We start from the raw sequence: 24,181 nt of genomic DNA on the forward strand, positions 1-24,181 counted from the left end.
TATAAGAATTGGCTTGGTAGTTTGGTCTGCCCTGTTCCCATGATGCACTGGGCCAGGGTCAGACTAATTTGCATATAGCTAAGTTCTGAGCTGGGATGGTGCAGTGAGCTAAAAAACGGTGATGGATCAAGCCCTGATCTTTGGACTGGGTAAGAGTGGTCTGCTTAATTCAGACACTCTGTTCATCACCACCCCCTTTTCTGAATCATTTTTGTCCACCATAAGCGTGGAAGGGTATACTCAGATGGGAGTCCCTAGCTCATTGCACCATCAGGATTCAAGCAAGCCGGGCCGAAGACGGCTGAAATGCCAGAAACCGGTCCCCGGTAGCTTGTTTCCTTCCCAGTATAAGAATTGGCTTGGTAGTTTGGTCTGCCCTGTTCCCACGATGCACTGGGCCAGGGTCAGACTAATTTGCATATAGCCAAGTTCTGAGCTGGGATGGTGCAGTGAGCTAAAAAACGGTGATGGATCAAGCCCTGATCTTTGGACTGGGTAAGAGTGGTCTGCTTAATTCAGACACTCTGTTCATCACCACCCCCTTTTCTGAATCATTTTTGTCCACCATAAGCGTGGAAGGGTATACTCAGATGTGAGTCCCTAGCTCATTGCACCATCAGGATTCAAGCAAGCCGGGCCGAAGACGGCTGAAATGCCAGAAACCGGTCCCCGGTAGCTTGTTTCCTTCCCAGTATAAGAATTGGCTTGGTAGTTTGGTCTGCCCTGTTCCCATGATGCACTGGGCCAGGGTCAGACTAATTTGCATATAGCCAAGTTCTGAGCTGGGATGGTGCAGTGAGCTAAAAAACGGTGATGGATCAAGCCCTGATCTTTGGACTGGGTATGAGTGGTCTGCTTAATTCAGACACTCTGTTCATCACCACCCCCTTTTCTGAATCATTTTTGTCCACCATAAGCGTGGAAGGGTATACTCAGATGTGAGTCCCTAGCTCATTGCACCATCAGGATTCAAGCAAGCCGGGCCGAAGACGGCTGAAATGCCAGAAACCGGTCCCCGGTAGCTTGTTTCCTTCCCAGTATAAGAATTGGCTTGGTAGTTTGGTCTGCCCTGTTCCCATGATGCACTGGGCCAGGGTCAGACTAATTTGCATATAGCCAAGTTCTGAGCTGGGATGGTGCAGTGAGCTAAAAAACGGTGATGGATCAAGCCCTGATCTTTGGACTGGGTAAGAGTGGTCTGCTTAATTCAGACACTCTGTTCATCACCACCCCCTTTTCTGAATCATTTTTGTCCACCATAAGCGTGGAAGGGTATACTCAGATGTGAGTCCCTAGCTCATTGCACCATCAGGATTCAAGCAAGCCGGGCCGAAGACGGCTGAAATGCCAGAAACCGGTCCCCGGTAGCTTGTTTCCTTCCCAGTATAAGAATTGGCTTGGTAGTTTGGTCTGCCCTGTTCCCATGATGCACTGGGCCAGGGTCAGACTAATTTGCATATAGCCAAGTTCTGAGCTGGGATGGTGCAGTGAGCTAAAAAACGGTGATGGATCAAGCCCTGATCTTTGGACTGGGTATGAGTGGTCTGCTTAATTCAGACACTCTGTTCATCACCACCCCCTTTTCTGAATCATTTTTGTCCACCATAAGCGTGGAAGGGTATACTCAGATGTGAGTCCCTAGCTCATTGCACCATCAGGATTCAAGCAAGCCGGGCCGAAGACGGCTGAAATGCCAGAAACCGGTCCCCGGTAGCTTGTTTCCTTCCCAGTATAAGAATTGGCTTGGTAGTTTGGTCTGCCCTGTTCCCATGATGCACTGGGCCAGGGTCAGACTAATTTGCATATAGCCAAGTTCTGAGCTGGGATGGTGCAGTGAGCTAAAAAACGGTGATGGATCAAGCCCTGATCTTTGGACTGGGTAAGAGTGGTCTGCTTAATTCAGACACTCTGTTCATCACCACCCCCTTTTCTGAATCATTTTTGTCCACCATAAGCGTGGAAGGGTATACTCAGATGTGAGTCCCTAGCTCATTGCACCATCAGGATTCAAGCAAGCCGGGCCGAAGACGGCTGAAATGCCAGAAACCGGTCCCCGGTAGCTTGTTTCCTTCCCAGTATAAGAATTGGCTTGGTTGTTTGGTCTGCCCTGTTCCCATGATGCACTGGGCCAGGGTCAGACTAATTTGCATATAGCCAAGTTCTGAGCTGGGATGGTGCAGTGAGCTAAAAAACGGTGATGGATCAAGCCCTGATCTTTGGACTGGGTAAGAGTGGTCTGCTTAATTCAGACACTCTGTTCATCACCACCCCCTTTTCTGAATCATTTTTGTCCACCATAAGCGTGGAAGGGTATACTCAGATGTGAGTCCCTAGCTCATTGCACCATCAGGATTCAAGCAAGCCGGGCCGAAGACGGCTGAAATGCCAGAAACCGGTCCCCGGTAGCTTGTTTCCTTCCCAGTATAAGAATTGGCTTGGTAGTTTGGTCTGCCCTGTTCCCACGATGCACTGGGCCAGGGTCAGACTAATTTGCATATAGCCAAGTTCTGAGCTGGGATGGTGCAGTGAGCTAAAAAACGGTGATGGATCAAGCCCTGATCTTTGGACTGGGTAAGAGTGGTCTGCTTAATGCAGACACTCTGTTCATCACCACCCCCTTTTCTGAATCATTGGTGTTCGGCTTGGCGGGTGCTGATGTGGGGTAGGTCCGGATGCAGGTGAACTTGCAGGCGTGGCAGCTGAAGGGTCCGTGGGTGCGCCTCGGGGTGGCTCGGTAACATCCAGGGATCCCGCCGGTGTTGAGTGCGATGAGTTCGGTAGCGTTGTAGGACAGTCGGGTCGTCTTCCGTCGGTGGGGGCCAGGGGTTCGGGCGCTGGGCGCGGTCCAGGCGCGGACGGGCGCAGACGGGCTTACCTTTGGCGCGCCTTCGGCGCACAATCGGCGCGCCCGCTGCGCGTTCGCACGGTCGCCATATATGGCGAAGTGCGAGGGAGGGCGGAGCAGCTGGGAGGCGGGAGCGGGGAGGGCACACAAAGAAAGGGGGCGTGGTTAGCGGCGAAGGCGGGAAGCGGGGAGGGAGGAGACCGGGGGGAGCAAGAAAGCAGGGGACAGGCGAAAATATACACTTAGCAATACAGTACAAATTCACAAAATTAGACTCAACAGGCAGAGGCAATACAATACAAATTCACACAAAAACAGCACAGCGCTAGACCGTAGGGGACCACGCCGCTCGGTGGCAGGGGGCATGGTCTCACGGCGGCGGCAGCAGGGGCAGCAAGGCAGGCGGGAGGCACACGCAGCAGCTGGTGGCCGTGCGGCGCGGGGGGGTTTCCTAAACTAGGTCACACTCACCTGCGTCGCACGGTCGCCATATATGGCCAAGTGCGAGGGAGGGCGGAGCAGCTGGGAGGCGGGAACGGGGAGGGCACACAAAGAAAGGGGGCGTGGTTAGCGGTGAAGGCGGGAAGCGGGGAGCGGGGAGGGAGGAGACCGGGGGGAGCAAGAAAACAGGGAACAGGCGAAAATATACACTTAGCAATACAGTACAAATTCACAAAATTAGACTCAACAGGCAGAGGCAATACAATACAAATTCAAACAAAAACAGCACAGCGCTAGACCGTAGGGGACCACGCCGCTCGGTGGCAGGGGTCGTGGTCTCACGGCAGCGGCAGCAGGGGCAGCAAGGCATGCGGGAGGCACACGCAGCAGCTAGTGGCCGTGCGGCGCGGGGGGTGTCCTAAACTAGGTATTTATACTTTAAACACGAGGTTTTGGCTGTCAACCCTGATTTGTACTTTAAACACAAAGTTTTGGGTTGAACGCTCTCATGCTGACTCTCGAGCTACTTCCTTTTTTTTTTTTTTAAAAGAACGCTTGTGCCACTTACTGGAAGCTTCACCATTCTCTGCCTAGCTTCTGCCTGTCCTCTGTGCGTCATAGTCTCTGCTTGGATTCTCTCCTCACTTGCGCTGACGCACACAGCCATCTCCTCTATTGGCTGAAGCTTCTTGAAACCACGCATGGCTATTGGTTTAATGTGACCTCTACACGTCACTTAGCTCTTTTCTCATTGGCTTCTATGCGCTGACGCGCTCAGCTTTCCATCATTGTCACAATTCACTTGATTGGGTTCTTCGGGCTGACGCGCACAGCTTTCTCGAATTCTTTCTGTTGCCTGGATACCCGAGCATCTCTCTTCCATGCGCTGACGCGCACAGCTGTTTTCAACAATATTTTACCGCTTTAAATTCAACGCGCTGATGCGCACAGCTCTGTTAGTCTACAGTCCTCTACATGTATTGTTTGGATGCCTAACTGTGTTACTCTTGTTCTCCGATGCACGCAGCTGTTCTGAATTCATTTTAATTCATGAGTTATGTTAGTTTGTATTCCTCATTTATTTATTCAATGTTGCTTGAACTCACTTATTTCACTTTCAGTCTCTATTTACATGCTATTGTACCTGACTTTATTAGTGAACATTTGGCCTTGTTTTAAAACTAAAACCTTACAAACCTAAAAAAAAACAACCATGCAGAATGTAACATCTCCACCTTTCTTTCTCACAAGTCCAGGTGAGCCTGATTTAAAATGGTCAAAGTGGAAGAAAGTATTCATGAACTATGCACGAGTTTGTGGGGTTTCTTTAAGTGCTGAGAGGAAGTCCGCCTTACTATTACATTGCCTAGGCTCAGAGGGACAAGAAGTTTTGAACACCTACCTAATTTAACTGATGATGATGCAAATGGCTTGAATGAATTTTAAATTTGTCTCAAGAAACTTGACAAACATTATTTGCCGAAAGTCAGCACGATCTTAGAACGTTATCATTTTGGGCGAAGACTACAAGGTCAAGATGAGACAATTGAAAATTATATTACTGCTTTGCGGAAGCTTGGTTCAACCTGTAAGTTTGAGGGTACCATTGAAGAACGTATTAGGGATCAATTTATGCTAGGCTGTTCCAGTGAGAAGGTTAAGGATGAGCTCTGGCAAAAAGATGACCCGAAACTTGATGAGGTCATTGCAATCGCCAAGAGGATTGAACACTCTCTGGCCTGCTTAGAGGTCATCAAGAAAAAGGAAGCAGCAAACTTGGTATAAGAGAAAGTAAACTTAGTGTCTAGTAAACTTTCAAAAGGAACTAGTACTTTTAAAAGAAATGCTATTTCCTCTAGTACTCCCTCTACATCTGCTTCATCTAACAAGAAAGATGTAATCCTAAAATGTTTTATGTGTGATATTTCTGGTCATCTGGCCAATGACAGGTCTTGCCCAGCCTTCAAATCTTAGTGCAAAAATTGTGGGAGGATTGGTCATTTCACCAAAAACTGTCTAACTAAGAAATCTAAAACAAATAGACGTGTAAAAGAGGTAATAATACACAGTGAAATTGACTCTCAGTCTGATGATGATGAGTTGCATTGTGGAGAAATTATCATCATTAACAATAAGAACAAGTGTAAGGGTCCTCTTGACTTTGTAAAAATCAATGATTTAGAAGTTAAAATGTTGTTTGATTCCGGGGCTAAAATTACTTTGATCCCTAAGAGTTTTTATGACCATCAGTTGTGTGGTAAGGTAACCATTCTTAAGCCCGACTTAAGACCTCTTGCCTATGGTAACAAACCAATTAAACTGTTTGGCTACTTCCTAGGACATATTGAGTATAAGGTACGTTTCACAACTGGCAAGATATACATTTCTTGCGAGGGTGATAGTATCATAAGCTGGTTCCATCAAGCTGATATGGGTATATCGTTGGTTCCAGGTGCTGATCCATTCATTGTTTTGAGAGATTTAGTTAATAACGGGAGTTCCAAACTAGATGGATCTCTACCACTTCAACCTGTGTCACACCCCATTGCTGACTGTGTTGTTGTAAAGAAAGAATCGCCTTCTGATTTAAGCAGTATGTTGCGTACAGAGTTTAAGAACGTTTTCACAGAAAAATTGGGTTGTTTGTTAGGGTACACTCATCATATTGTTCTAAAACCCAATTTCAAGCCAGTCACGTGTAAAGTTTGCAGCGTTCCTTTGGCTATGAAAGATTCCATGTTGTGTGAGATTGAGTAATTGAAGTCAGAAGGCATCATCGTTGAAACAGAAGCTAGTGATTTCTCCCGTTGTTTTAGCTCGCAAGGCTTCAGGTGAGATTCGTTTCTGTGTTGATCTCCGCGCCTTGAATCGGGAGGTTGTGTAAGACAAATATCCACTTCCCAATATAACAGAAATGCTGACTCAGTTGGAAGGTGCTCGTGTGTTCTCTTCTTTAGATATACGTGCTGCGTATCACCAAGTTAAGATTGATGAGGAATCTATGGAGTTAACAGCCTTTATAACTAATTTCGGAACTTTCAAGTTTACTCGTCTCCCCTTTGGCTTGATCTCCGCTGCTTCTGTCTTTCAAAGGGTTATGGAGGATGTTTTGGCAGGGCTAAGTGGTGTTAAAATTTATCAAGACGATGTGTTGGTTTTTGGTGCTGATCAAACTGAGCATGATGCTAGGTTAAGGTCTGTTCGGGAGCGTTTCAGTTTAAGAGGTCTCACTTTAAGAGAAAACAAGTGTAAATTTAATCTCACAGAGACAGACTATCTAGGTCATTGTTTGACTGGTGATGGGGTTAAACCTACAGATTGTTTAGTTAGGACTATTATTGATTTCTCTGTTCCGCAGTCAAGAGACGAGTTGGTGACTTTCCTGGGGATGACGGAATATTATAACAAGTTTATTCCTCAGTTTGCTTCACGTACTGTTGAGTTAAGGTCTCGTCTAAAGAAGGGTGTGAAATTTTCTTGGTCCTCTAAGTGTCAGGTGGAGTTTGATGATGTTAAACAATCTCTGGTATCGGCCTCTTCCTTGCACAGTTTTGATTCTGCTTTAGATTCGCTTTTGATTACCGATGCAAGTTCGCATGGTTTAGGCGCGGTACTTAAACAAGTGAAAGATGGTAAAGAAGTGACCATACTCTTTCTCTCTAGAGCTCTTGTTGGTCCAGAGCTCCTTTATTCAGTCATAGAGAAAGAGGCCTTGTGCATCTATTGGGCAATAAAGAAACTCAAGAAGTTTTTGTGGGGTACTAACTTTGTTGTTCATTCAGATCACAAACCCTTGAAGGATGTGTTTGGGAAAAAGTCTTTAGATGCCATTTCTTCTCGGATATGTAAATGGATCATTGCTCCACAAGATTATAATTTTGTTGTTAAATATTTGCCAGGCGTTGAAAATAAAGTTGCCGATTGTTTGTCTCGTTTGGTTGTGAGTGGTTCCATTGATGAAACTCTTGGTGATGATGACACTTGGCAATTTGATGAATTTAAGGTTTGTGAGATCGTGGATTGTGTTGTCTCTGAAGCGGATTGGAGGGAAGCATTTAAAATTGACCAGTCTCTGATTGATGTATGTAGGTTGGTGTCTGGACTAACATAAAAAATTTAGGTGAAGAGGTTAAAAAATACTGGGATGTCAGGTATGAACTTTCTGTTAGAGACTATTTGCTTTGGAGGGGTACACAGTTGATTCCACCTAGTTCCTTGAGATGCAAAATCGTAAAATTAGCTCACATGGGACATCAAGGCATTTCAAAAACCAAGGAAAGGATCTGTTTACATTTTTTGTGGCCGGGTATTGATCTTCAAGTCGAACGCATGGTAAGGGATTGGGTAGAATGTACTGCTTGTGACAAAATTTGTAAGACTAGGGTTCAGCCCATGTTAATACGTGAGGCCCCTACTCGTTGCTGGCAACATGTTGCTTTGGACCTTCTTGGTCCTGTTTACTCAAAAGGCTCACAATTTTATTTGTTGGTGTTAATCGACATGTTTTCTCGTTGGCCGGAAGTGAAGATTACTCAGAGTATTGAAACCAAAGATGTTGTGAGGTTTCTACTTGATATTTTTAGCAGAGAAGGTCTTCCAGAGTCACTGTTGACTGACAACGGTGTACAATTCGTGTCAAAAGCTTTGGGTCAGTTGTAGCTGAGTTCTCTGTGAATAGGACGCTGTACATTTCTATCTTAATAAAGAAGACTTACACACCTACAAATCTGGAAAGTGACTTTTTCACACAGATAACTTTCAGTCAGGCATCCATGGGACACAACGCGTGGTTGTCAATTAGTCATCATACATCAGAGGAGAACAGCAGTGGCTATTGATCTTCCAGTGAAGAAAAATATAACACACACTTATCGATCTATATAGCAAAAAAACACAGAGGAGAGCACATGACTAACAATCAGTCATCAGTCATCAGTGCATTAGTTGAGGGCAGCAACAACCTATGAATCAGATGTCAGTGTGGCATAGCAATTCTATCAATCAGCTATCAACAGAGAAAAGAATGCACTAGTTAGTCAATGTTTAAGGAGTATATGCTACAGACAGTTAGGAGTGTCAAGGTTGGTCAGAAACTGCTGTGGTTTCAGCAGTACTCCATTGAAGAGGGCTTGAACACTTAACAGAAGGCAGATGCTGGGTGAGGGGGTGTTTTCATGACACCTGATATGGATTGCTGTTCCTTTATCTCCAGGGATATAGGAGGAGATGTGCCGAGAAGCGAAATGAGGGTGGAAGTGTTGGAGAAGGGGGGTTGTGAGTGTCAGTGAGGTGAGTGCAATTACATCATCACCGCACCATGCAGGACCCTTTAGGATGGGTTTCCTTGTTGACACTGCACTTACAAGACCAATCCCCCAGTTTCAAATTTGTTTGTTTGAAACCAGGCTCTTTCAGTTGGCCATTTTTCCCAACACCGCCCTTTCCCCTGCCCACGGGAGCATGCCCCAAAATGCTCCTCTTAACCGGTGGGAGAACAGAAACAAAGCACATGAATAGAATGGCGGGGCCAGCATCAGCGACCCCAATTACATTCATTTCGGGTCGTGCGTTTGATCAACGCTATAGGCCGGTTAGAACCGGCCTGGCCTAGTACCTAGGGGGTAATAAAAGGCTGGGAGCGGCGGAGTCTACCTCTTTGCTCGCCGCTCCCACAGCCTGCCATATGCGACACCAGCCTCGCTAGGAGGCTGTCTTTTAATTTCTCTTTGTCTTTTTAGGTTTTGCCTGTCGAAAGCTGCGCAAGCAGCGTTTCGCGCAGGCGAAATCTTTTGTTTAGAGTATGTGAGTGTAGTCTGCCCCTCTGTTCCATTGGCTAGCTCCATAAATGGAGGCTAGCCATTGGAACAGAGATCTGTCCGTCAAAGCCGGAGCAGATTCGTGGGCGTTCCCGAGACTTTTAGGCTTTTGCCTACATCATGCAGCTGTTGGCGGTGCTCTATTTTTGGGGGGGGAGGTTTGTTTTGGTCATTTCTCCTGGAAGGCACAGCAACGAGGGACGTCTGCCTGGCATCGGCTAGCAGGTAAGCGGCATATTTTACTCCCGTTCCCGCCCCACTCCCGCTGTCCGTGAGCCCGCCCCCCCTCCCGCTGTCTGTGTGCCCACCCCCCCCCCGCTATCCGTTAACCCGTCCCCCTCCCGCTGTCCGTGAGCCCGTCCCCCCTCCCGCTGTCCGTGAGCCTGTCCCCCCTCCCGCTGTCCGTGTGCCCGTCCCCCCCCGCTGTCCGTGAGCTCGTGTGTAAATGCATCGTAAATATGCATCATAAATGCTTGGTGTGTTCTTCTTTTTGCACACAGAGAGCTTGGCTGCATCTCCCCCGTGCATTTCCTGTGCCAAGCTCAGCCCCTGGGCCAGGCTGCCAATTCCATGCCCGACATTAAAAGCAGCATAGTTTACCAGTGTCTGCTCGTTCTTCCCGGGTTTGTGGAGGTGCCAGTATCCGTTCTGCAAAACATTTTGTGCCATTTTATTGCTTTGTTTAAAAATGTATAACAATGGAAGAGGAACCCGGGCCAGCATCTTTCCACAGCTGTCCGGATGCCCTCTCCATGCACTTGACAGCAGCCTCAGGGAGACAGAGGGAGGCCCTCTTCAACTAAAGGGACATAAGCTACATTCTATGCAGAGCTCACAGGCTGGAAACATACAAGGGCACAGTGGGGCAGGATACTCTGGAGGGACCCAGGGACAGTGCGAGGACTCGTCTGCTGCACAGAGAAACAGGCAGGCACACACTGTCAGAAGCTAACCAGCTGCAGAGCAAAACACACAATCTAATGGCACACTGGTGGGCGGTGCTTTTTTTGGGGGGGGTTTGTTTTGGTAATTTTTCCTGGAAGGCACCGCAACGAGGGACGTCTGCCTGGCATCGGCTAGCAGGTAAGCGGCATATTTTACTCCCGTTCCCGCCCCCCTCCCGCTGTCCGTGAGCCCGCCCCCCTCCCGCTGTCTGTATGCCCGTCCTTCCCCTCCTGCTGTCCATGAACCCATCCCTCCTCCTGCTGTCCGTGAGCCTGTCCCCCCTCCCGCTGTCCGTGTGCCCGTCCGCCCTCCCGCTGTCCGTGAGGCTGTGTCTAAATGCATTGTAAATATGCATCGTAAATGCTTGGTGTGTTCTTCTTTTTGCTGCATTAGGTGTTTTTCATTTCTTTAGGCCTCTGTTTGCATGCTTTTCCGTATGAAAGTCAGGCCTATTAGCTTTGGTCATGGGTGTTTCATTAGAGCTCACTCGCCTCGGGACTTTGGCTCTTCTGGGCCTTTTGGTCCACACAGAGAGCTTGGCGCCATCTCCCCTGTGCATTTCCTGTGCCAAGCTCAGCCCCTGGGCCAGGCGGCCAATGCCATGCCCGACATTAAAAGCAGCATAGTTTACCAGTGTCTGCTGGTTCTTCCCGGGTTTGTGGAGGTGGAATAGGAACCCGGGCCAGCATTTGTCCACAGCTGTCCAGATGCCCTCTCCATGCCCTCAACAGCAGCCTCAGGGAGGCAGAGGGAGGCCCTCTTCAACTAAAGGGACATAAGCCACATTCTATGCAGAGCTCACAGGCTGGAAACATACAAGTGCACAGTGGGGCGGGATACTCTAGAGGGACCCAGGGACAGTGCGAGGGCTCGTCTGCTGTACAGAGAAACAGGCAGGCACACACTGTCAAAAGCTATCCAACTGCAGAGCAAAACACACAATCTAATGGCACACTGACTGGAGGGAACCACATACACACAGCCCCATTTCTTTTTAAGGAACAAGCATTGACAAGACATTATTTCTCGCTGACGAGAGCTTTTGGCTTTGTCAATGTCTTAGGCAGGGCTTTAAGTGGGCCGGGTCCTTCCGGTGCTCAGCACCGACAGTACTATAAAGCAGGTGCCGAACCGGGACTCTATTGGTCTCTCCATTTTTGTCATCTGGGTGAAAAAAAAAATCTCACCTCTGCAGCAGTGTCACCCTTCACTGCTTTTGAGGTAACTTCAAGGATACTCGTCATAGTGCTTTCACAGTCTAACCACGCCACGTTTCTAGTCTGTGCTAACTAGAGCTTATGCACTTTCATTCACAGGATGGCCATATAAGGTAACAAAAATGCCTTGTCTGAGCTGCGGCTGTTGATCGCTTTAGCCTCAGGCACAGCGAGCAGGGTTTCTGAAACTAGAATGCGTGGGGGTGGAGAGGGGGGCATTAGGAAGGGGCCTGAAGAAAGGATGCTTTGGTTTGGTCCATTACTTGTGAGCTGCTAGGTCCGCTACTGTACCTTCCACGAGACTGCAGAGTGAGGCTGTGGGGGCAGGGTGGTGGAACTGAGGTGTTTCTTGCGGTGCTTGCTTCTCTGCCCCCTCGCTGTGCTTGCTTCCCTGCCCCCTTGCTGTGCTTGCTCTCCTGAGTGTCTGTATGGCTTTGGGTGGGTGTGTGTGCCTTTGGGTGGGTGTGTGTGCCTCTGGGTGGGTGTGTGTGGCTCTGGGTGGGTGTGTGTAGCTCTGGGTGGGTGTGTGGCTCTGAGTGGGTGTGCGTGGCTCTGTGTGTGGCTCTCTCTGTGTGTGGCTCTCTCTGTGTGTTGGTCTGTGTGTGTGTGCGGGTCTGTGTGTGTGTGGGTCTGTGTGTGTGGCTCTGTGTGTGTGGCTCTGTGTGTGTGTGTGGCTCTGTGTGTGTGTGTGTGTGTGGTGCTCTATTGGTGTGTGTGGGTCTGTGTGTGGGTCTGTGTGTGTGTGTGGGTCTGTGTGTTTTTGTGTGGCATTCGCCAGAGATTAAACTATTGGCATTGTAAATGACAATGCCATTTATTTATCTGTTTTCAAAACCAACACATAAATACAAATGTTGTCATTTACAATGCCAATAGCTCAAACTTTTCAAAAGGCGAAACCATTGCATTGTAAATGCTAGTTTCAGGTTGAGCTCGGTTCTGGAGATCGATCCGGCCGTGTCATCAACAGAGGCTTCGGTTTGAAGACTCTGGCGGTTTTAAAGACTCGGGCGGCCTTGCGTTTAAGTGGCCTTTGGGACCCGGGACTCGGCACAAGAAGCAACAGGAACGTATTGAGCAGCTCTCGCCTACAAAGAAAGCGGGATTGCTTTAGGGCCCACCCTGCATAGCGGAGTCACGTAACCCCCTTCAACTCTGCAGGTTCGACTTCCGTTTCATGTTATTAGAGCGCCGCAAGTTGGGAGCCAAAAGCGGGCATCATTATAGTGCGTAGTGGGCTGAGGGTCGTGTTTTGGGGGCTTCCAGCTGGGAGGGGATTGTTTACGAGGGCTGTCTTGTGGTGCAGTAACAGCATTGCAATTGCGCAATCGCGACTAATGTAATTGTTGTAGCAGGGGCGCCGCGTATAGGGGGCTGCCTGCTGGGAGAAATGGTGGTGCAGTGGTCAGCACAGAAATTGCGTGATCACAGTAAGGGGCGAGGGCTGCTCATTCAATACGAATCTACTGCATTTAAACTGGCTGAAAGGTTTGTGTGGGATGCCTAGTGTATTTTGTGGGACAAGAAACAAGTTGGTGTGCAGTGGGGCAGCGCGGGTACAGCTTGGAAATATTAAACATTAATAGGTCACTCTGGCCTAGTGCTTGAGGCCTCTAACTCGTACTCTAAAGGTTATAATTTCCAATGTTAGCCTCGATTAGTTTTGTGTTCCAGAAACAAGAGTCTTTTGCGGATCGACAACTGGGAAAACAGTTGGGTGTTAGGACAGTTCCTTTCTGGAATTGCAGTACATAGGAGGACCTGGAAGGGGACACGGACAGGCTGGCATTCCGGCACTCCCATGAGTCATGTGGGTTCGAGAATACTCACTTGACCCACTGTATTAGCCAGTGTGGGTGGCTCTGGTGACGTGGATGCTTAGGGCCGGTCGTGTAACTCCTACATTGTAAGGTAAAGGGCCAGGGCAAAGTCCCAGGCCATGCTGCACAGTGGGGTGTGCTAGAGTATACTGCAAAGAGTGCCTTTTCAGTTGGTTGAGGGCATTGTGTTGTTTGGGGCAGCTGCTAACATATTACAGAAATACTCCTTGCAGTATTTGAGTGAGTATAATGACTAGAAAGGCAAAGTTGGGTGAAAAGTGTTCTCGCATGGAGAATTTGATGGGAGCTATGATGCATAAAATGGTTAATATGTAGGGTAGATGGAAGAAAGTTGATGAGATGGGGCAGGCTCTGGCAGATCTCAGAGAAAATGTTGATGCAGGCAGGAAGGGGTGGAGAAAAAGCCTAGGCGGCCTCCGGTGGCCCCCAAGGCGGCTGTTCTCAAAAAGAAAAGGATAGAGCCAAGAAAGGGGTGGTGCATGAACCTGTTATACCAGTGGCCCCTGGGTCAGTCCCCTGCCCTAGGGAGGGAGGGGGGAGCCAGGTCCATCCAGGACTGTTCCTCCGCCAGGGACAGATGGGCAGCCAGCGCCAAGTTGTGGTGACCCACAGGCCCCAGATCCCCACGCGTGTGGGGTCCCACTTGATAGTAGCCCACAGGCCCCATCCAGTACCCCCTATGGGTGGGGCACCCACTGGTATTAGCCCACAGGCCCCAGTTGCCCCTATGGGGGCGGTCCCCATGGGATGTAGCCCATAAGCCCCCAGTTGCCCTCCCAGAAGGGGGCCAGTGCCTCAGGATTTGGTGTCCAATTTAGCGGCAATCCTCCCCTGGTTGGGGAAAGTGGGGAACTGGTCTCCAGCAGCTGGAACGTCTTAATGAGGAAGACTTATTCGATAAAGCTAATGAGATAGTGGCTCAGTTGTATCTAGGAATAAACCAGAAGAGGGGCTTAGTGCACCATCACCTGTCACTCCAATGGGTGGGGCTAACCCGGTGGAGACCGACAAGGAAATACCTCCAAACAACCAGCGTATGGATGTTTGGAAGGAGAAGCAGACTGAGCCAACTGGGGCTGCTCCATTAGGTAAGCAGCAGACGTTGACCGTGTTAGGGTTGGAGGAAGCCCGCACCCCGAGGGAACACTTGGCATGACATATCAGGCAGGAAGTAAAAGAAAAGATTTGGAAAGGGCGCTATATCAGTATGTTCTCTTTGCTGCTTGATGAAACTGAAAGGGAAGAAGCCACGAAGAAAAAGGATTGGATGTTCCTTGGGGAGTCGGAAAGCGAATTACTAAAGTTTAGGATTGAGGAGACTTTGATGCACTGCGTCAGAGGCTTCTCAATTTACACGGCAGTTATGGCCGAGCGATTCCCCAATATGCAGGCAGAAATTACATGCTACCAGAGCAGGATCACAGGGGTGCATGAAAAATATGGTGGCGAAGGGTGGAAAGAATATGACAAACGTTTCATGAGAGCAAAAGCATCTGACTCAGCTCTCTCTTGGGATCAAATAGATATGATCACCTGGATAGACCAATTTGGTTGTGGGTCTCAGGACGATGCCAAGGGCCAGTCTTTTCAGCCATTTAGGCCACATCCCCACGCCAGCTCCCCCGCTAGTTCCAACAGTGGGGGGGGAGAAAAGGGACAGGTTGGGATTTCAAAAGGCACACATGCAGTAGACCTGCAGGCACGTGTGAGTTCAAGCAGGCATGCTCTATCTGTGCCAATATTTCACACCTTGAGTCCAGGTGTTTCAAAAAGTCAAAGGACATCTGGGTAGCATTGTCAGTGTGTCCAGAGCAATTGCGTAATCAATCGGTGGTGTTCTTTTCAGATAATATGACAGTGGTGTAATGCATCAATCAGCAAGCAGCATGGTCTAAGATGATTCTAAGTTTGTTGAAAGAAATAGTTTTGTTATGCGTGAGATTGAAAATGCAATTTAAAGCTAAACATGTGCCAGGAGTGCTGAAACATGCTGCTGAAGCACTCTCTTGCTTCAAGATGAATGTTTTCAGGGCACACCTCCTGAATGCAGCAGAGAATCCCACACACTTCCCTGAACTACTTTGGCAGATTGGTGCCCTCAACTACCGGACCACGTGGCAGCTATTCTAGCACCCAGGACCAGGAAGACGTATGAAGGCACGTTTTGGGCATACTCTACCTTTTTGGGAAAGCAGTGGGCGAAAAAGTGGCATGACACAGGGCGGTCCTTGCTTACCTGAGGGTTTTGCAGGAGGAAGGGCGCCCAAGGGCAGCTGCCTGGTGACATTTGGCAGTAATCTCTTTCTTTGCACAGGTGAAAGGTAAGGGGGATCCAACCAATAGTTTCACGGTCAGGAAAGCTTTGAAGGGGTGGCAGCGCCTACAAAGATCTGTACCAGACACAAGGCAGCCAATAGGGGTGGATCTCCTAGTATCTTTACTAGAGGCTCTACACCATATTTGCAATATCACAGAGGAAGCTCTATTGTTCAGTGCCGCCTTTACATTGGCATTCTATGGTGCGCTTAGAATTGGGTAGCTGGTGGCAAGAAACAAACAAGATGAACACGGTGGTCTGCAGCTTAACCATGTTAGGATCCAAGGTGATTCCTTGTTGATAACTTTTAAGAGGTCTAAAACTGATCAGGAGGCCCACGGGGAGGGCGTAGTGCTACACTGGGCATGTGGTAATCATTGCTGCCGTATTACAAACCTGGATGAATTTCTGAATGGGAGACCCAGGGACAAAGGGGGGCATTGTTAATTCATGCTGATGGTACCCCACTCACGAGATTTCAATTTTAAAGATTCATGGATATGGCAGTACAGAAGGCAGGTCTAGACCTGAGTTGCTTTGGGATACATTCATTCAGGATAGGGGCTGCCACCGAAGCGGCAGCAAGGGTTTTCCCAGGAGTGACGTTCAAAGATTTGGCAGGTGGTACTCCAATTGATACAAGCTCTATGTAGGGCTGCATATGTTATGAGTATGACATGGGCCTCATTCTGATGCTTCTTTTTCTTCTCTGCTCAAATGTCAGTTCTCCGGCCATCATGCAGGGGGGAAACTAGCAGCAGCACAGCAGCAACATTGATCGGCACAAGAACAAGTACATGCCCTCAAGCAAGGACCACGTGTCCTTTGGGTAGTTGGGCACTCATAAGTGAGGAGCTTGAATATTTTTTTCTTTTCAGGCAATTATGAGTCCAGAGCAAGGCAAGCTGGTTTTAGGTTGTCATTTCATGGGCAGGGGGTCTCCGCTTCAGTCAATTTAGTGGTTTGGTGTTAGAATTGCTAGAAAGGAGAAGGGATCTTCCCAGCAATCATTAACCTATACTTGGGAGGGAACGATCTGGTAAATCTAGGTAGAAGGGGGCTGGTAGAGACCCTACTCACTGAAGTAGGTTGGCTAGTGAAGACATGCCCAGGGTGCACCAATATTTGGTCACAGATGGTATTAAGATTTCACTGGCGGGGGGAGTCTGTGAGGGCACTGAGCCATTCGGTAAGGAGGATTAATAATAAAATAGAGAGACTTTTCAAGGCCCAGCATTTACAAACGATTGCCCACAGGTGCATCAGGGGGGAGCTGTGCTTCTTAAAAGACGGCGTCCATCTGTATAAACTGGGTAACAAAATCTTCATGGAAAATCTGCTGGCTTGGTTGAGTGGTTTTAGAGACAGGACACGACTTTTCAGTGAGCATTGGGGGAGCCAGATACTCGGTCTACTTTGCAGGCCTGTGGCGGTAAGGTCATGATTGATGAGAAGTAAATTTAAGGTCCATGAAGGGCGTCGCCAATCTTAAATGGGTTCGCCAAAGGGGGAGGGACAAGTGGTCTCTCATAGAACTTCAGGGGCAGCTACAGCCGGTAGCCTGGAGGGATGTGGCGGAGTGGGAGTTACGCTTTCCAGAAGACTGGTTGGCCACCCCATATGTGCACAATGGCACAAGTAAGTGGCACATAACTGCAAGGGCCCCTTATGGAGAAAATCCACAGAGCAGACAGGGGTGACCGGGGAGGAAGTACCCTCACGGTGAATGGGCCCTTTGCGCATGTGCACATCATTTGATAAGGATCTGATGCCAGTTATTGACCTTGCCGTAGGCTCAAATAGGGATACGCAGAAAAGTAAATGCTATTATGATTATTTTGAATAAGATATGCCTAGATTCAGGTAGGAATATCTTTGCATTAGAGATATGTTAAGGCTAGCAATCTGACATCTGGACTTATCAATGTAAACAATGTAATACAATGTTTTCTGTGTATTATGTAAATAATGTATATACATTTTGTTTTAATAATACGTAATAGTAATAAATACGGCCGGGGGTTTTACGACTCCCTAATCCAAAAATTCCTTCTCGTAGTAAACGTGTTACTATCTGGGTATTGATAAGGGAGGAAGGGGTCTAGGCCGTACGTGGCCATATAGAAAGGCGGGGCCGGCATTTGCCACGCCAAAGGTATGGCGGTTGTGCCGGCCCCCGATGACCATACAGGGGCGGGCCTGTCACATGCAATGGTGACGCGACAGGCGCGCCTCGCCTACAATTGATCGGGGTTCGGGTGCGCGCCCCAGAAGTGATTACAATCACTTCCAGGTCCCACGTTTGACAAATGCTAGGCCGGTTTGAACCGGCCTGGCCTAGTGCCAGGGGGGTAATAAAAGGCTGGGGAGCGGCGAAGTCTTCCTCTTTTGTTCGCCGCTCCCACAGCCTGCCATATGCGACACCAGCCTCGCTAGGAGTCTGTCTTTTAATTTCCCCACCCACCGTCCCCTAAAAGCAGGGTTGATGGAGGGTATTATTTTAATTATAATTTTTTTCAGTTTGACATGATTGTCTCTTTTACAGGTCGTTTATGTTTATGAATGTGATTTTGTAGTATTTTCTTTCCATTTGTGATAAGCGATGATTGTTTCTTTTACAGGTTGTGTTTATTGTCATATTTTAGTGCTATTCCTTGGTCAGGCGGTAGGGTCATTATTGTTGAGCAGTAAATTTAAGGTCCTTAGAGGGCGGAGCCATTCTTGAGTTATAAGTGGTCTCTCATAGAACTCCAGGGGCAGTTACAGCCGGTTGGCTGGATGGGTGCAGGGGAGTGGAAGTTACGCTTTCCAGCAGGCTGGTTGGCCAACCGCACGTGCACAATGGCGCAAGTAAACGGCACATAACTGCAAGGGCCCCTTATGGAGATAATCTACAGAGCATACGGGGTGACCAGCGGGAAGTACCCTCACGGTGAGCGGGCCCTCTGCGCATGTGCTCTCCAGTTAGAGGGCAGGGCATAATTTGATAAGGATCTGATGCCAGTTATTGACCTTGCCGTAGGCTCAAATAGGGATACGCAGAAAAGTAAATGCTATTATGATTATTTTGAATAAGGTATGTTTAGATTCAGATAGGAATATCTTTGCATTAGAGATATGTTAAGGCTAGCAATCTGACATCTGTACTTATCAATGTAATCAATGTAATACAATGTTTTCTGTGTTTTATGTAAATAATGTATAAAATTTAGTTTTAAAATTTTATGTTAATAAATACGGCCGGGGGTTTTACGTCTCCCTAATCCAAAAACGACTTCTCGTGGTAAACATGTTACTATCTGGATATTGATACGGGAGGAGGGGGTCTAGGCTGTACCTGGCCATAGTGAGGGGCACGGCATGGCATAGGGCTCTGTCACAGTTCCTTACCTGGTTACAGGGGTTACTGGTGCAGATCTGCACCACAGCATGGAGGTAGAGGCTGTTCATGCCCGTGATCTGGAACACTTCAACCTTAAATCGAGCCTCGGTGTTGATACCGTTGTTCATAATGGTCAATAAGTCACCTAGTTGAGCACTGGTGCACCTGCGAAGGAGGCAGAAGAGGGAGTTAGCGGAGTCCCCTCCAGACACTGACCACTGACCCTACTCTGATCCTTATGTCCTGACTTCAGACTGCTACAGCCCATACACAGCCACTGCTCTGCCCCTGATACCCAGTCTTTAAGGCTTGGTAGGGATGAAGAGGATCCGGATAAACCCAAAGCAAGAGTTTGGTCCTGCGTTATGACATAAATCCATCTGTATCCCACTCATAAGACGAAGTCACTGCAAGATCATTGATGGGTCCACTTCACCCCTCCCTGCGGAAAAAGAGGGTAGACAATTTTGGCTAATGCTGCAGGAGCACAGAGCCCAAGACTTAAACAGGCACTGCAGGTTCAGTGAGTGTCATATACTTTCCACTTTATATTGCTCACTCTGCAGCAATTCCGAGGATAGGTTACGTCACTCAAAATACAGGCTCGGTGAGGGGGATATCTCACCTGGCACTGCAGGGGCAATTCACCTCTCACTACAGGAACAATAAGGAGTTTTTTCCACCTCTCACTGCAAGTACTGTGAGGGAGATTTTCCATCTCGCACGGCAAGTACAGCAAGGGAGATACGAGATACATCGCCTCACACTGCAGGGTCGGTGAGGTAGAAAAATCTCCTCACAACGCATGGGAAATATGTGAAATACTTCACCTTTCACTGCAGGAACAGCAACGAGAAACTTCAATTGCACCCTAGAAACAGCATTTAATGGACATGTTGCAAAAACACTTGGGGCTGGCCATCTCACCATGTACTGCAAGAAAGGTATGTGTTTCACCTCGTAGTGCAGACACTGCAAACGCATGATACTTCCCTTCGACCCAGGGTACAAGTCGAGAGTGGAAGAGGATGGAAGACACCATTGAACAATTTCTAAGGATTGGACGCTTCCCTTGAGGCGGAGACCGGTTGAGATGTGTAACCAGTCATTTTAATAGGGTCTAGATGTCACCTTCTGCTCTGCCACAAAAGCTGTGTATACAATAAAGATATACTGTCTCAGAGTTTCATACGAATTTAGTGTGATCTCACGCTGGACGTTCTTAACCTGACTCTGAGGATCTTTATTACCACAAACCCAAAGTATTTATAAAAAGTAAATTCTTTTTACTAGCAACAGCTTTTTCATTAGTAATCTTTCAACTCACAGTGATTTTATTTCTAACCATAATTTGTTCTTTCTTTATATGTGGATACATGCATATGATTTACCAAGAGTCAAATTGAAACTTAGAAAGTGATTTCCACATTTTTATGTGTGACTTGGCATATGTATAGCACAAATACTGGTCACGTCAGAGCACGATATAACAACACAACTTGACTACAATCCTCAAACACTAGGTCACTTTTTAGGTCAAGCCTACCCAGCGCCCATGTGCTGTCTGCAAGACCTGATGTATGTGCCATATGGATTGCCATTGGTTCTTTGTTGTGGCAATCAGAAATGCTGCCTTTTTATAGGTGCATTGTCCCTGCTTTGGGGCTTTATTCCTTCTGAGGTGATTTCCCTTAGTGATCTTTTTGGTTGGCTATTGCAACTCTTCCTCCTGGCACAGGGTGAGATGGCCCCTCCTCCCGCTGGGTCTCCAGTACTTGTGCCTCATCCTTCCTTCACTACCTCACCACTGATTGTTCTTTCTATTTGGCCAGACAATGGGTTCACAGTTCCTCCTGGTCGACCCATAGCGTGTTTTTTTTTAGTTTATTGGCAGCCATTGTTTTAGTGACATTGATCACATGTATTTAAATTATTTTTTTAAAATTTTAGAGGCACAGATTTACCAACGCCAAGACTCAAATTCCCATGGTACGAAGTCTGCAGCTGTGAAAGTGATAACACAGTCTCTCTTCAGCTGATTGTTAGGTTGAGCCTGAGGGACCACGCATGCGCTGCTCAGCGATATGCTGTAGTAGATTATGGCAGAGAAGCCCCACCCACTCTCCGTCCATATTTGTCATTGGCTTGTGTCAGTGTCCTTCCTAAATGATGGTGTCTGATTCCTAAAGATGCTTGTTAGTCCCTCCTTACTACCACCTTCTCTTCATCTGTACCTCCCATGGCGACTGGCCCCTTTACTTTGGGAGTTTCTCTCACTGTAGGCACAATATGCATTACTTAGGTTGAGTGCGCCGTGCCTGCTTTTTCTTTTGAAGCAGCAGGGACAATGGCGGCCGCTTCTTTGAAATGCAATAGGTCTCGCATTTAAATGTGAGATCTATTGCATTGCAAATATTTGTATTCCTGCTTAAAGCACTGTCTTTTTTTGTGCATGTGTACCATTATGTATGACACTTTGTTGGTCTGTGTGCAGTGTTCTTTATGCATACATGGAGGTTGGTATGATGTATGTCAGTAGCAGTGTGCATGAATAGATACTGTATGCAAAACAAAACAAAACAGTTTTGCTTTGTCAACGCCCGGCAGTGCATTGAATTTAATTCCAACGTTTGGGTCACTTTTCAGCTACATTTTTATCGTATGCCAAAGAGTTCCCGTACTGTACGGAATTACATTCTATAGTACATCACTTCTCTTGAATATGTTATAATTGTATTGGTACTGCTGCTTTGCCCCGGATATGATTTCTCCTACAACGCAGCTACTGTTCAGCAGTGAATGTTGTGCTACAGTGGCGTTCAGACTCGATCAACAGAAATGAAGAGAACATGATTACTTCACAATCTTCCTCCATTCTGACGGACTTACTTTCTGGGTCTATTTACAGCAGCAGAGGTCGCTCGCCATGGCTGCCTTAGTACATACTTCCCATGTGCATTCCGAGGTTCAGCTTCAACCGGATGGTCTGTGCACCAGATGAGTATGGGCTGTTAACAATGTGCATGGGAGGCATCAGCACGTGGTACGCACGGTACCCTCTGTTACCCTAGAGCTGGTCACAGACCCAGGGTAAATTACAAGTGTGCTTGTTGGACAGACCACGTGAAGGGCTTGCTCCCTCCCCGCATGACAGGGCCCGAGCCCCGGCCCTCCAGGTGTTACCCACAGAAGTGACCCGCACCCCGTCTCCTACGGGACTCCTGACCCCGGACATCTCCGTATCATGGGGCCGAGCCACTACCAGCTCCATTGCCCGACCCTGCCGCCATCTTGGACACTGCACCACGAGGCCGCGTGGCCTCAGCTCGACCCTAACCCTGGGCCTGGCCAGGCCCCGACATCCCGGCACCACCATCCACCCAGGAGGTGAACGGACCACTTGGCAGGTCAATGGGAGAAAGAAGTGTCGATGGCTCTCCCCCGCCAGGTGCCGATCGCCCCCAGCTCCCCCGGGCGCTGGCTCCACCCCCCTGCTGGGTGTCTGGACTCCCTCATCCCGGACCTCCCGACCTCCAAGTGCGAGGGTCCGGACATCAAAGGAGGCCAGACCTATAACTGGGGCAGCTCCAGAGCAGGAAGGCAGTTGTATCCTGGAGTCGAGAGACACCGAGAAGAACTCATCCTTGACGGACTACTGGCGCTGCCGTAGCCTTGCCTTGTGAACTATTGTCCTGCCTGCCGGCGCTGCCGCAACCTTCCGCATCCTTCATCCTCGTCGGGACCTGCTGGCGCTGCCGCGGACCGTTGTCCTTACCACCTTCCCCGGGACCTGCTGGCGCCGCCGCGGACCGTCGCTACCTACGATCATCTCGGGACCTGCTGGCGCTGCCGCGGCCCGTCTATCTAGAACGCCGAGCTCGAGGATTGTGAGCTATCCATCATATCATCGCATCTACCCGATTGGTAACAAGACTGTCCCGCTACCCCCTGTCCCATCCAAGAGACTAGAATCGAGGGGACCCCTGAGTCCAGACCTCCTTGTACCATCTTCTCGTACCTAAAGATTACTTATAAAGAACGTTAAACCTTATCTTTGTGTGGTGTACGTCTGTGGGGGGGGGAAGTTACTCGTCTGTACGATCACTGGAGACGGCTCTCCCCGGAGACTTCTCCCCTAGTCCTCGGCCGACCCTCCCGGTCCGTCTAACATTGGTGGCCAGCGGCGCGATCCGAATCAATGCGTAATCGTACAGAGAGTAGCTCACCCCACAACTAAACCACAATGACAACCAAAGAGAGCGGATCCACCGAGAAATTCCAGATGGAGAAATTGGAGGAGTACAACCATCGTGAGTTGAAACAATTCTGCATTGAACTAGGCATTGCTACCACCGGTCTGAGCACTAAAGACGATTTCAAGCACGCTATTGAGTCTTGGGCCGAAACCGGGGCCGCCAGACCCCCGGACCAAAACATTGCAGCATCAGAGAAGAACACCACGGCTCCCGAGGAGCGAAGAACAGGTATCTCGCAGGAGGAGGTCCAAGAGAGAGAAAGAAGCAGACTACATGAATTAGAAATGGCACGGCTCAAAATGGACGGTGAACTAAAGTTAGCCGAACAAAAACTGAACCTAGAACATCTGCGGCTCCGAGAAGAAAAGCTGGACGATTCTTAAGTCGGACCCGGAAAGCTACTAGTGCATTCATTCCTCATGAGCAGTTGCAGGATGGCTGTGATAAACAGTTCAAGCTGTGATAAACAGTTCAAGCTGTAACCGGCCAGATGCCTTAAGTGTGTTCTATTGGCGAAGCTTTGTGTTTTGCTAAAGTCTGTAGTTTACATTTTTTACTCACAAGAGTGGACCTACATAGCAGTTTGAACGCTGTAATTTTTGAGACCCCACATTTTGAAGGCAAAGCTACAAGTTCTAAAAAGCACCTGTTTGAGGTGTTACACGTGACATGTGACCAGTGGTCGAAGTGGGGGAAAAAAGGTAGGGGAACTGTGGGCAGAGACTCCGAGGGCAGGGATAACCCAAGGATTGGATCAGTGGGCGGAGTCAGAGATGTGGTCAGAATGTGCCAAATATCCCAATTTTTAGTATTTGTTTGGCATTTCACTAACCAGTTACAGCTTATTGTGTTATTTAATTCAATCAATGGATACACTTGATTATTTAAGGTTTAATAGGAATTATTGGCATTTAAATACATTCACGAAGTGGGATATATTTCCAATCACACAATGTCCCAAATACGCTTAAAAGTGGAAATACGAAGCTTGAGGAGCCACGCAAAGACCCAAGATGGCCGGGAAAAACCTCGGCTCTGCGGCACCCATGCCCCAGCCCTATCATCCTGTCCCTTATCCTGATCCCGGAGCATGCAGTCCGGTAAAGGAAGAGCAGCGGTGC

The 24,181-nt window shown here is 48.3% G+C and overlaps 1 protein-coding gene across 3 annotated transcripts in view; it reads right to left on the reverse strand.

Moving 5' to 3' along the window:
- LOC147733078 (uromodulin-like) overlaps window positions 1-24,181 on the reverse strand; it is a 300,392-nt gene that overhangs the window by 36,512 nt on the left and 239,699 nt on the right. For all 3 annotated transcript variants that reach the window (XM_086958921.1, XM_086958920.1, XM_086958919.1), the window contains exon 7: window positions 18,813-18,969. In XM_086958921.1, the coding sequence (XP_086815047.1) occupies window positions 18,813-18,969 (157 nt within the window). The remainder of the gene's footprint in view (window positions 1-18,812; window positions 18,970-24,181) is intronic.

Source organism: Lissotriton vulgaris, chromosome 2_1 (genome assembly GCF_964263255.1).
Source record: "Lissotriton vulgaris chromosome 2_1, aLisVul1.2, whole genome shotgun sequence".
Taxonomy (NCBI): domain Eukaryota; kingdom Metazoa; phylum Chordata; class Amphibia; order Caudata; family Salamandridae; genus Lissotriton; species Lissotriton vulgaris.